At 33.4% G+C, this 14,717-nt stretch overlaps 1 protein-coding gene across 1 annotated transcript in view; it reads left to right on the top strand.

The window, feature by feature from the left end:
- Nucleotides 1-4,874: 4,874 nt before the first annotated feature.
- Nucleotides 4,875-14,717, top strand: part of Cen (Centrocortin) — a 57,639-nt gene continuing 47,796 nt past the window's right edge. Inside the window, exon 1 of the mRNA XM_053769981.2 lies at nt 4,875-5,112. Coding sequence (XP_053625956.1) covers nt 5,037-5,112 — 76 coding nt within the window. The 5' untranslated portion in view covers nt 4,875-5,036. The remainder of the gene's footprint in view (nt 5,113-14,717) is intronic.

The following is a 14,717-nucleotide window of genomic DNA, read 5'->3' as shown; positions in this document are numbered from 1 at the left end:
ATTAATGTGTTATGCTTCTTATCAATGATCGTTTCTTAGTTTTGAAAACAATTAACATGCCTTATCTGTTTTTACTCTAATGCTTGTTTTCCAAAGTAAATTACCTGTCGCTATTTCAGCGGGCAATCGTACTTTCTCTGTTTAGTTGCATTTCTCTGCTAGGTGCATGATATTATTGTATTTTATTACTGAGCTATTAAAATAAAACGCCCTTTTTTAATCATATAAATAACATCAGTTTTCTCGATCGTCATCTCTTTACCCGGACCATCCTTCTCTGTCTTGTGCCTCTCTCATTAATAAAAAGACCTTATACATTCACAGTCGGCCAATCTCATTGCAGCTCGTCCAAAACTTCTGTCTCCCGTCTCAAGTACATGTGGCATAGTCACACAAGAATTTGTCGATGACTCGACAAATTCTTGCCAAAATCATGCTGATGATGGATCGGTTATGGAGCTCAGAACGATTTAATTAAGATTAGGAAGCAATCGCTAAAATATATTACAAGATGTAATGGTATTTATACTAATTCCTGCCATTGGCTTATAAATGTTCTTCGAGGTGGTCCTACACCAATGGTCGGCAATAGTGGTGGTGGAACAAATCGTTGAGGTGGTCTATTTATTATTTTCTAACTAAACGTAAGTAATAACTACTTGCAAAATTAGGTTTAATATATCCTAATCCGAGAAAATTATAATTAAACCTTATTATAATTAGGTTTGAGTTAACATTATGATAATAAAGGGCTCCGTAACTTAGTTTCGGCACAGGCTTTGGCAAATTGAATTTAAATTAAAGATTTATCTAGCATTCCTTTGCTCACTTTAGTATTAATTTTTTTAATAGTTTAAAAATGTAGCCGCAAATAAATGTCTTATTTAATTTTTATGATGTCTCTAAAACGCCGCATTCTCCTTGACGTAGGCAGCGAAGACACAATCAAGTTAAATGACGAGTGAACGATCGATAAACGGCTACAGCTTGTCTACTTAGTAGAATGTGGCCGGAGATAGTACGAGTCACTTTACCTCAATTCTTCGTTGTAAAGGTTTAGAGTTGAGATCTTTTGTGTTAATATGACATGTTATCAATATTATATATTTGTATAGAATATGCTTTGACGGGAGATATAAGGAGCACCCATAATCGAAGAGCAATGCATATTGCTTACGTACAAAATGTTATATTTTAATATTTTCTTAAAATACTGTAATTGAAAAATAAATAAAATACATATTATATACAAAAAGAGATCTTTACAGGGCCAATAAGTACTATACATAGCAACAATTTTCTTCATCTTCCTTTTGAAATTAGGTATTTTATCAAGTAGAAGGCGAAACTTTCGGAAACATTTTTTGGAATGTATAAAGAAAATATTTTTATAGTACTACCTAGTTAAGTCCTTACATTTTGCAAGATAGAAGCACCAGTGAATTGGTGTTACTAAATATTTTAACGCACGGTGCGCGTGCGCACTTTTATTGCTGTGGCAATAATTACAAGATTCGTAAGGAATATTGCGTTAAAATACGTTACCGAAGTATATTTTTATTTGATTGAGAATATTTTAAAATCTTCATTAGAATTGCTGCAGAATCATAGACATGCATAGAAATTTTATGAATCTACGGGGCCTAGGCACATACAAAAGGAAAAATGTTTGAATTCCGATCTGTCGGACAAAGGAAGTCGGACACGTGGCCGCAGCACAGGTTTTAATTCCTCTATGAAATCGAAAATTTTGCGACATATATTTTTTGATCGCGATGATTTTTTCACAGCTTTTCCCAGTTGCAAAATGCCAGTATTATGTAACTTTTTCACAAATACTATATGATTTAAAGTTTGACATGAAAAAGTACAATAAACAAAAGATAAAAAATAAAGTTTTACAATAAACAAAAGATGCAGTAACAAACAATACCTTTTTATGGAGCATAAGGACATCCGGCAGTTAGATTGTTGGACGATGTAAAGGAAATTGTTGGCAATAACTGGATAAAGATGGCCCAGTAAGGAAGGAAGGGAGGAGGCTTAAGTTTAGGAGAACAACCGAAATAACTCGTTTGAATACTATGCTATTTTGCAATCCCTCTCTGCATTTATTTTCTGATAAATGGGCTTCTAGACAACATTTTCTGGAAGTCCCATTACCAAAACATAAGTATGTATATAGTATGATTTATAATTGATATAAAACGAGATATAATGACAAGTGTGAATCTTATGTCAACATTGGAACTTGAGCCGGCATGCGGTACGCCCTATTAACCCTAGAGAATTACTGACACCGTACAGTTATGTACACTTTAGTGAATTACAAAGATAATTGACCCGGTGGCCAAAATTGGTAATCAAAAGTCATTTAGAAATATCATTTTCTTCACTTCATTCGACAATATCGACTCTTTTAACAGGTAAGATTCATTTCTACACTCCATGGATAGGTATCCCTTGTCAATCCTGACCAGCGACTTCCTTGTAGACGTTGTCGTCAATGTGAATAGAGTGTTGGGCGTGTGAACCAAAAGGTCCCAGATTCTATTTGTGCCTCATGAGTTTGTACACTAATCTTACATATATTATATATATTGTTATTAGTTATTAACCACCATTTGCTTCTGACGGAATACATCGTGAGCATTAGTGCCATCATCAAACTACCATTTATAATTTAAGTCAGATCGGTATAAAAACTCGTGAAGGACTAGGATTCAAACCTAGATCCTCTCGACCACAGGTGCAATCGGCCAATATACACCGCTATTCCCTCGTCATAGATGTGTATGCGGGGTAACATGCAATGGATGTGACTGTACGTGCAATTGTGCATCGGAAAGTAGTTCAGTCACCGCGCCTGCGCACCACAGTTCAAGGACGACTTGTTACGTTAAATTTTTTAACCGACTACATAATGTCTTGCATGTTTTGATACATATGCCTACGGGTTCCACTGTTGTAGGCTTGCTTTCAAGGTTTTTGTGCGACACGGTCTCATGGTTTATTCATAAAGCTAACTAGGTAGCTACTTCAAGCTCTAATATCTTAGTCTTAAACTTTTCTCGTAATAAGGCTGTAAATTACAAAAGTTATTAATTTATGTTAACATTTTACGATTTATATGTCCTTACGTGTTAAGTATTTACCTAGCTTTATCATTTTTTAATGAATTTTCTTGGGATAAACTGTTAACTGATAACTATTGTTATTCACTTTTTATTTCTTTCGGTTATTAGCTATTAATACATGTACCATATTTATGAAATGTTTCTTTACGGTTAGCCTGTGAAACATGCTGTGCCTGCGAAATATGAATACAAATAAATGAAATTTCAATGAAAACTAATATAATAATTATTATATTAAATATTTTATAATTATTTATTAAATATTGTAATTAAAATCTGAAAAGTAATTGCAACTATTAACCCCTAAATTCCTTACTAACTTGAAGTGTCATTAATAACTACTCTTCCGTCTACTGTATTATTATCTTTATATTTAAATGTAATGGTTTATAGAGATATAAAAAAGTTTCTTATATTTTATGTCAATAAACATTTCAAGTTTCAACGATATAATGAGAGCACTTACCGCTTTCTGCCGTCTCTAGACGCTTTAATTTGAGGCAATTTCATGCGAAACAAAATTAAGTACACATTAGCATAGTAAATTGTAACGTTATTAATTATAATTTCTATTTACATTAGGTTTTTTTTAACGCTTACTTAATATTAAACATTTGTCAGCGTTAATGAAAATCTGAGTTAAAAAAATAATATTAAAGTAATTAATCGGAAAAGCATACAGTATGATGTCATACTGCATTTATTATGAAATGGAATGATGAGTATTTACCAATTACACTTGGTTAATTGTAACTACTTCCAAAATTATCTTTGAGATTTCTTGCAGAATGTGTCTTATAGAAATCAACCAACCTAGTGAAAAAAAAACTTCGAGACTAAGAAAAAAATACCTTGAAATCCCAACGTAATGTTATCACATGTGTCAGATTTTTACAAACTTTACGCTATTCTCTGCACTTCCAGGCATCGGTATTCTCTATTAATCTTCTAAATATCTAGATTAATAGATTACACCTACCTAGATAAATAGATTAATTTGTTTTTATAAATTTTGGGCACCATAACTGATTACTAAGTAGGTAGCTACCAGAAGACTAGCCTAACCTATATCATCGTATGCCAAATTAAAATTAAACACAATCGAAATAAATATGCTATGGCATACGCATTGCTAGTCGCGGTCGGTGCGCGTGGGCAGGCATAAGGCCAGCAAGTCTAACGACCACTACGAGTACGTGCCGATAACTCAGATTGTCTATCAAGAATTTTGTTACTTGCCCAATGAGTGGACATGGAAATATGTAATCTAGAAACTCAAGTCAGTCAATGTTACGTTAGGTTTCTTTCGGCGTCCAGCTGTCTAATGTTTTCACATTCCTTTCCTTCTTTCAAGGGGAATAATATTGTAATATTTGAAATAGGTAAGTTTCGATTTCGTAATATTTACACATTTTACATTATTTATCTTGGAGTTGAAATAATAGCTTTCCTTTTATTTTTAGTAAATACCTATACGATGGCTTTCAGTAATAGGTATATTTTACTACCTATCTTAATTAAATATTATTAAAATATTAAATAGTAATATTGGAGTTTTAATTTAATAACAGAGGTTATTATTAGTATAAATATTTTAATGAATAGCCGTTTTTAAGTAGATAAGGCAAACTCTAGCATAGAACGTTAACGGTTAATTGAAATCGAAAGAACGTGAATGCATGAGTAGCAAGGAACAGGTTCGCTGGCGACATCCCGGCACCATCATCGTCGAGGCCTGCAGTTCTCCGGCGACCGTGCGCATGCGCACACATTTGAAATTCGAACGCGGATGATACCAGCCAGTAACATTTAAAATCTCAGTGTATTTTTTAAATTATCTTTGGTGTAGTGAGGTGACTAATTAAATTTAGTGGCATGTGTGGGGTGTCGTAAACAGGCATGGCGAGTTTTGAAGACCTCGCCTTTGACTGGGCGTCCCTGTGCCAGGAGTGCCCAGAATGCTGGACCGCATCAGGTGATTGACCTTTGACACATCAACATATTTTGGATTAATTAAAAAAATATTTACACTATGCAAAATTGCTATTACAACATTTGAATTAATTTAGAATGTTATTAAAAGTTATTGCGAACTGACTCACGTTCGATAGCAAAGAAAATAATCGCATGTCTCCAAGGTTATAGAATGATAATTAGGTATTTATCTACCTAAATTGTAATGATAACGAAATGTATATTAATATAATATTCTAATTACAGCTAAAAATACTTAAATGTGATCTACCCTCAATAGGCGCGCATTCCAGAGAATTGCAAAACTGCTTTTGAAGCAATGTTCAACAATTTCTGACTTTTATTTTATCAACATAACTTGATATCGTAACTTGAGCATTTAGTGGGCTATGCTGACCTTGCAGCATGGACCCACAGAAAGCGCATTCCTCGGCCACCGAACCAAATCTGACACGATCCGATAAGATGTTATGATTCTACGTGTGATGAAGAAATTCTCTCGCATATCTATCATTCGTCCATTTATATTTTGTTTAAAATGAGAATGTTCAACTTTTTCTGGGTTCCTGGCCACTAATAATGAATTTTAAATTTGTTTTATTTAGTTTATTGCACTCAAATGATGTAGGTAATAGTACAACTAAATGTTCCTTTAGCATTTGCCAGTTTACTTTTATGACATTTGGTAGGTTAGAAGCTTATAAAATACACATAACATGGGGATCAAGAAACAATTGTATCAGAAATAGGAGCATGACAAATGATTATTATTATTTGTAGGTGTATCTTTATATTTGAGAACTTAGATTTAATTTTCATTTATCACTTTTATTCAAATGTTTAAAATAAACCCTACAAGAAGAGATAAGAGAAGTAAATATTTGTACAAATAAACTTTGCAACATTCCTCCAACGTTACAGCTGAAATTACACAATAACAAAGACATCCAATGAAGACCTTTGAACAATAGCTTCATAATTTACCTCCATAAGAGGTACCCCGTGGTGTCTGTCTGTCTGTGAAGGCTAAATCTCAGCCAGTTACAGCAACAACCTGCAACTGTTTTTACTAATTTAATGCATACATTATTTCGTGAGAAAAAATTATATGATAAAATTGTTCTCTTACCATGAGGACCAAAATATTGCAATGGCATTATTTAAGCTTGCGTGTAACATTCGGAACCTTCGGCCGCATCTCTGCTTCCCATCAGGTTAGATTGAGATCAAAACTGTAACGCAGCTACGCTTTATTTGGAATCACTTTCGATGTATTTCGCCTGCGCTGGCACATTTGGATCTACTGTTATAAATTTTAAAATTCTAAATTCGCTCGAACACTTTGACGCGAAAACATTACGATCAAGCTAGCGAGGCAAGAGGGTGGCCGTGATAAATTTATAAACATTAAATAAAATAATAAGAACAGACCCAATAAGGGTAAGTGCTCCATTTATTGTGAATATATATATACGTATCACCTAATCTCTATTTTAGATTTTTAATTTATATTTAATTGTTTTAGGTCTTACCTTAAGTTTTATAATAAACTTACTTTGCTACCTATTGCCTAGTGCCTATTTACTATCCAATCCACGATAAAACCACGACAAAACGTACTCAAATTTGTAATAATATAAAAAAAAATGTTATTAATCAATATAACTAATATTATCAAGGCTCGAATCATTTTAATTCAAGCTTTGTTAATACTAGATAGTTATGTAAAAGTCATGTAAAATGCCTTCAGGCGGCTAAAATTAGACATCATTGATTTCGATGTAAGAATTAGAATCCTTGGGCTTTTTATGTTGCCTACTCTGTGGAAACCTTAAAGTACCTATGTTCTATTTACTGCATAAACTTCATGATATTATTTTAATGTATTGTCTTACAGTTCAAGTGTTATTAAAATATTTTAAAAGTTTTACATTACAAATTAGGAAGTCATTTCATTGTTCGTAGTTATGTCCGCTTTTATTTAAAACTATTGCATGTTCATATGTGAATTAAATTGTAAAAAATATTGCAAAAATTGGTTGACAATTTTTGCATAATTTTCGTGCTTGTCGTAAAAGAAATTGTATTTTTTTTTTTCATTTAAATAACCACTATTATTTAAAAAAAAACAGGATTTTCGACCATTGATATCAGGTTTGCAGGACCATATATATACAATACAACTAAATTACCATTTCGCCTTCCTAGTCTGTCCCGGTACCTATATACAATAATATACAATTTGTATATATAAACAAATAATATACAATTTGTACTTATTTAATGAACTCAACAAAAAAAGTACTCATAAAATATTATTATTTTTTTTACAAATTACGCGTTGATGTCTATTTCGGGGCCGGAAAATTTCTTCGTTTCGAACGACCGTAATGATGTGAAAAAGAAATTGCGATGATGTCTGATGCTAACCTCACTGACCCTGTTAGTTTACCTCATCCACTCGTGTCTAATATTTGTCTTGTCCATTATCACCGTCTTCATTGTAATCTGCAAGCCATCAGCTTTACCGTCGAGGTATGTAATAAAGAATTTGTTATATGTTAGTTTGCGTTTGAACTTACAATATTTTATCTTGCTGTTATAGGTAAAGTGGAAAAAGAGAATTATTTTTATTTCGTTCCCAAATTTTTTAGAACAAAGTAAAATGCGAGAGGGAAATTCACGGGATTATTTATATATAGTTAATAGAAAAAGTCTTCTCGGTAATCCATACTACACTAATATTATAAATGCGAAAATCTGTCTTGTCTGTTTTGTCTGTCTGTTCCGCTTTCACAGTTAAATAGCTTTGATGAAATCACAGTTAAATGGACCGATTTTTATGAAATTTGGTATGCATGTAGTAAAGAACCCGCGTTCAAACATAGACTACTTTTTTATATTAAAAATTAACCCCCAAATGACTAATGGACATGAATGTTTTTATGGAAATCATATCTGTTTAGCTTTCGCAGTGAAATTCACGCGGGCGAAGCCGCAGGAAAAAGCTAGTGGACATTACCTCGAAGTTAGAATCTTGTTAGACTAAGACTAATTGTTCTTGAATAAATGTTATTGTTATAAAATACGATCTCATAACAAAGGAAATTTACTTCAAGCTGAAAATAAATCTTTGTTTGTTTTTGTGTACTAGTTATCGTATCACAATTAGGTAATTATTATGTCCAACAAATGACATCACTACAAACAACCGATCTTCCCGCATAATATTCGAGCTAACGGTACAGTGAGCCATCTTGTAATGGTCACGCCAACACCGATTTTCGCGGTAAAGTGCAAAAGAACATAACAAGTGTAATTTTACAAAGAATTATTACAAGTGTTACACAATTTTTTTTTCGGAAAGTGACTCCGTTTCCCTTTCAATTCTCACCCGAAGTATCAATTAAAATGCTAATAAATTTCCAGAGACAATTAAAGATGTTCGAATGGCGTCTGTGTAAATTCAATTAAATTATACGTTTATTTTATGTGATTATTCGGGAAATCTCCCATATAATTTTAACAGCTAAATGTTTTATTGAAGAAAATGGAAGATGAATAAACGGTGTTTTTGCTTGCCTATTTATTCATAATTCATTCATATTGAGCGTGCTAATACTAGTGTAAAAATTTTACTCAAGTCGCTGTGAGGAAACTTGCACATATATGGACAGCCTGATTCACTAGCGTGTATGCGACTACTTGCCACTAATTGGCGGTAGATAATCGTAAAAAGTCATGTCAAATGCCTTTGGGCGACTTGAGTAAAATCAGATACTAATATTAGCAATCAGCACACTTGATATGAATGAATGATGGGTGAGTAAGTTAATAGACAAGCTTCACTTCACTTTTGAAATTGAAAAAAAAAACACCTTTTACTTCCTTAACCGGAAGCAAGTGGTGGTCGATGAAATCTTACTATACGTGAGTCAGATTTGTATACAAACTCATGTGGCACGAGTAGGATTCGAACCTGGGACCTATTGAAAACAGGCGGACGGTCTAAACCACTGGGCCACCACCGCTTTCCAAAATTATGCTTTTGGAGCCCAACCTTTACGACGAAAGTACCAGGCACTTTTACGTTATCTTGACCCCATGTACGATGACATCGCTTTATATTACGGTAAATAAATCTACCATGACTTGGATTTTCGTATCCACCTGTGTCTACTAATTAAATTTGTATGTCCGTTCCGTTCCCTCGAAAATTCTCACAGTCATTAATTGGCCTGTCATTGACCCACGAATTACATGAATTACTTAACTTGCAATTCGTCTTGCCGTTTAGATTACTTTGTTGTTGCTGTAAATACTTAATTGCTTGGCTGTGTGGAATGACACGTGAATGAATACAGACATTTATACTCGTCACTGTAATTTATTTAAGGATGAGTTGCACTAGTCAATTTTGATGTTAATTTTAACCTACGCAGAAAACGCGAAAAATGCCATTTTGTCTAAACGTCGGCGGCGCGCAAGATAAAGTCAACGTCAAGTTGACTTGTGCAATACATACTAAATCATTATATTATATTTAGCTTGCATTGGTGCAAGTGCACATAAGTTTATTCCTACTTGAAGTATGTGTTAGATATTTGTTACTTTTTTCATCAAAAAATTATTAAATGTTGGAAGGGTTTCGATAAATTTTGGTAAGCTGGTAGATATAAATTTATGTTATGACTATCTACGTGATTTCTCGATATACATATTTATATAGGCTTGTTGTCTCGATTTTCACATAGTAGAGTATCGAGATCGTAGCCTGGGACAGGAAAAGGGGTGGTGTAGTGTGGACCCCTTAAAAATATAGTTATTATACATAGTTCAATATTTTCAAAAACTAAAAAAACTTCATTAGATTACAAGAGTGATGAAATATGAGTTATCCCTTACGAATTAAAACCATTGCTCATCTACATCTGAGTAAATATAATCGCTTATAAACTGAGCAATATTTGATGATACAGTAAATAGTTATCAGATAATACCTACAATAATATTGTACGAGTAATATACGATGTTTTCCTTACATTGTTATTTGTTCATCTGTAACGTAATGACTATAATTCCAAGCGCACCTGTTAAACAAATAGGACAAATACTTACTCAAACCATTTGTAAAAGAATAACGCTATACGATAAAACATAATGTTTAGAAAAGTGTACAGTTGTCTTTGATTTAAAATAACGATGTTATTTGTCACACTTATGTTGCGTTGTGTAGCACATATAAGTTGTTCTATTTGGAGAACTTAAAAGCCGGTTGAATGAATGTCATTGGAAAGGGAAGTCACCTGAATAACAAATAGTAACTTGAAGGCGAGTAACGGTTGTTAAACTGCCAAATTCTGTGGCTCGCTTCCTTTGCGTACCTTTCCTTAGTTTGGTTCGTGGAAATATTTAAAGTAGCTTAACATGTTTTTATAAGGTATTTCTTGTCTAGTATCTAGTAGTGGAGGAGCGGTCATCCAGCAGAGACGTAGGAAGTATGCCGATCACAACTGTGTGAAAATTCGCAGTTTTGTATTTAACATAGTTTTATATATTGAAACATTATGTTAACTTACCCTATCCCTTTATTTCGTTGTAAGATCCCGAAAATAGAATAAATAAATAAACATAGAGCGAAAAGGAGGGATTATCAACAATAATGTTTTATTATCAATTTTTCACTTCTTTCAAAACTTTTCTAATGCATTAAGCTTCTATCACATTAATCTAATGACACGTGAAACTGCAACATGACGAGAAATATGCAAATGCAATCAACAACCTACGGGAAAGTTAATTACAAGGCAAACCACTTCTTACTGTGAACAAGAATTTGACGGAGTCTGATCTCCCGTGGCAATATAAGCCCATAGGTGTAAAAGAAATATGGAAATAACAACTCAAACTATCATTTGAATCAGGAATTTCTCTGGCCTGTAATATTATAAAGAAGTCCAAGGAAGAGTATAAAATCCATTTTATACTGGCGCATAAAAAGTGGTAATGAAGAATGCAATAGAGGTGTCATTTCCATTTTCTCATGTACGGATCTCACACTTAGATCATTTATCTCACACGATGCGTATAGTTAGTTTTTTTTATATCTCTTATAGGTTCCTAATGCGGATATTCTTGGAATTGCATTTTAAAATTACTTAACGATTTCTCACAATATATGTGGGAAAAATTGTATTAATTTTATGATATGGCCAATCCAGCTAGCTCAGCTCTGGAAGCCGCGAAGTTGATGTGGGTCTGGTCTGGTCAAGTTCACCGAAAACCATACCAAATGAGTCCAATCTTATGTTTAAATTATGCCAAAAACAAGGTGGCGAGACCATTTCGACATAAAATCTGAAAAGTTTTGACACAGGACTGACTCAAATGGAAAAAAGGTCTTCGCCATTATATGGCTCGAAGTGAAAATAAATGACATAGCAAAGCAATGAGTTCATACTAAGAATTAGAGCAACACCGCTCCCGGTTCGTGTAATCAGGAAACGCGGCAGGGGTCTGGTTAGCACTGCAGTTGTACTTTATACTTATAACTACGATTATTTTAGTTAGGTACATTATAACTAGATCTTCCTAGCTATGACTATGTCTGCGTTAACATGTATTATAATCTTCAAATTAGGTAGGATTTCCCTGTGAATTTGCGAATGATAACATACGTATCATTCAGTATGATGATCTACTTACATTTATGAATCTAAAATTTAAAATAACATACATACCACATATAGTGTATAACATAAGTCAAAAGGAATTCAAGATAAATGTTTACATTTCCAGGTAGGCAGGTATGTGTTTAACACCTGTATAAACCTACAATATTTCTAATCAAAGGAAAGATTAATATTTTATCTAAAGTACCAAAGTGTAACAGTGTGTTAGGAAAAATAAGTACGTCGAGATTAGTTCCCATATAAGACTTGTATGTATACATGATTAAGATCGACGCCTTCGTTCCTGCCTATAGTTAGTTCCAATAATTTATTTTTCCACCTGTGTTTACAACAACCGTTTATCTATCTGACTTTCAGGGTCCACTTTTTGTAGCCCTTTGTGGTTAGATCACGCGTTCTCATTGTAATCACCATTGAAACAATATCGCTTACAATTCGAATTGTGACCGCTAAAAAGGGAAACAGAATAGCTGTGCAAAAACTGAGGCTATTGTATGTTATGTGTTTGTATTGTTTCAGGTTATAGGGTCTTCTCCCCATGTAGGGATTTCGCGTAACATGATTCTTTGAGATTCGTGAGAGCAGGGAAGACGGAGGGCGCAGAGCGAGTCGGGGAGGCAACAATGGTCGTGTCAATGACCAAACCAGTCTCTAAGACTACTTGTCTTGTGTTACGTCGCTAACCACAGATTTTTAACATGTGACACCTATAACTTGTTAGCATGTGTACTGAATAGTATAAAACCTACCTTAAACCTACCTGTACTATCCTTCTGGATAAAATCACTTTTGTCTGATGAGGCAAGTCAACTAATCTTAAAAACATTAGCCGCAAAGTAAAAGGGAAAATGCTTCATTGAAGAATAAATAAATTGCTCGTTGCAATAAAACTTTGTATTTGAAGGAACTGTTACCCTTTTCAAGTAGAATGTAAGGAGTCTAAAATATTTACTTCTGTAAATACAATATCTACTATGATATATAATTGTTTGGCATCTATACTCGAAAAATAAGTGATAAATTCAAACTCCATATACACAAGTAAAATACTTTCTCTGTTGTGTAAAACATGTGAACTGTCTTCGCTTTCGATACTCCCTTTCTACTACTAGACTATTTCTAGTTAGAACTCGATTGTTTAAAATGCCTTCGACCAATTCCTAAAATGGACAAGAAAGTTGTAATGCAATGCTTCTGATAAGCCGCGAAGGGTTGATCTAAATCTTGATTCAACGTAATGATCGAACATTTCTCTGCAACTGTAATTTATCGTTCGCTCGTTCATATTCACTCATATTTTAGTGAAAGTAAAACTGTTTGTTTTTATTCCAACAAAATTATTCATGCTCGTATTAAGTTTCGACTAATCTAGGTCATGTGAAGTGAATTCATTTTTTTTTCCTCTTTCACGTATACATTTGCTATGTTGAAATTTATTCACTATACTAAATACAATAATGAATTAAACTGAAAGTAAAATGTACAAAATACATATATTTACTAAAGCCATTTGTATTTTGTAAAGGTTAATATATACTCAGATTTAAATTCGTTATCAAACATCGGAAGTTAAATGCAAATGAGCCATCTTACGATTATGCAAAAGATACAAAAATCTGCATTAGTTACCTGCCTCTTACTCCGTAATCTTATGCATTCATATAGTATGTGGAATCAATTAATTGCTTATTCCGTTCGATTCCACTGCTCTGCACATGCATAAAATATGATTAATTTTCTCGTATAAGTACGTGTTTGATATATATGGACATAGGTGGAGTCTCAAGCTTTAAATCTTATGCAATATCAAATACGGGAAATTACTGCAGAAGGTGTCTAGAGTATTTAGTTTTTAATATATCCTAATTCCGACTAATATTATAAATGTGAAATTTTGTTTGCAATTTCCTCAAGTTATATTTACTTACTCAAACGGCATATTATTTACAATCATATAAGGTGGAGGAATAGGCTTATTTTTCATCCCGAAAAAAATACCTTTCCCGCAAAACTGCAGACAAAATATTGGTATTATTATAATACTTAGTTTTACCCTGCACAGTGCACATAATAGATAATATCTGATTCTTGCAGATGAGACCGAGATAGGTTTTCGTCCAACATTCTCCCAGTTTATTCCTAAATAGCCCGGTACATAGTACTGGTCTTTTTGGCTGTTATCAGGTATACTCGTACATTGGGCGTGAAACTCGTCTCTAGATCAGAATTATCAAGCGCCAAAACGGGATGCCACGCATCCTTGAGAAAGATTTCATTGATCTCATTTTTTCTGCGCAACCAAGCAGCGGATTCATGCCAATTTTTCTTCGCTGGCATTTGTAAATAGTAAATAAGTAAGGAATCTTCAAATGCTTCAGCTGTCTGCAACTGGTATACAATTCCTTGTATGTATTCAGTTTCAAATAACATGTTCGTTAAGAGTAATAAGATGCCTTTAGCTTGATAAATCTGACGCTAGATGTACCTATTATTAACAGAAAAGAATATATCGATGTATTTGAAAAATAATTTTTCTTTTGTTTCAGGTAATCTTCGAATAATTTTCAAAACGAAGTCTTGCCTGGTCTGGATCAGATAGTGTGACCAAATGGAAGCATTATCAATTTGTACTGAGTTTTTGGCTAAAGAAGCTTCCAATTCCAACAGTATGTTTACGGGATTAAATAAATAATAAGTGAATATATGTTTGAGAATATTTCAGTACTGAAATTTACTTAATATTTACTGAAGGTATTCCCAAACTTGTGGTTTACAACAACATTTAATTGACGGTTTAATATGACAGATGTGTGTCAGATGTCAGCTCTTGGAGTTCGAAAGTCCAATCAGACCAGTTCAGTGACAGCGGTCCAACTTTAAGGTACAATAACACACTAGCACCACCACAGAACTC

This window comes from Plodia interpunctella, chromosome 3 (assembly GCF_027563975.2).
Source record: "Plodia interpunctella isolate USDA-ARS_2022_Savannah chromosome 3, ilPloInte3.2, whole genome shotgun sequence".
NCBI lineage: Eukaryota > Metazoa > Arthropoda > Insecta > Lepidoptera > Pyralidae > Plodia > Plodia interpunctella.
The sequence above is the reverse complement of the archived record's forward strand: the minus strand, read 5'-3'. Positions and strand labels throughout refer to the sequence as shown.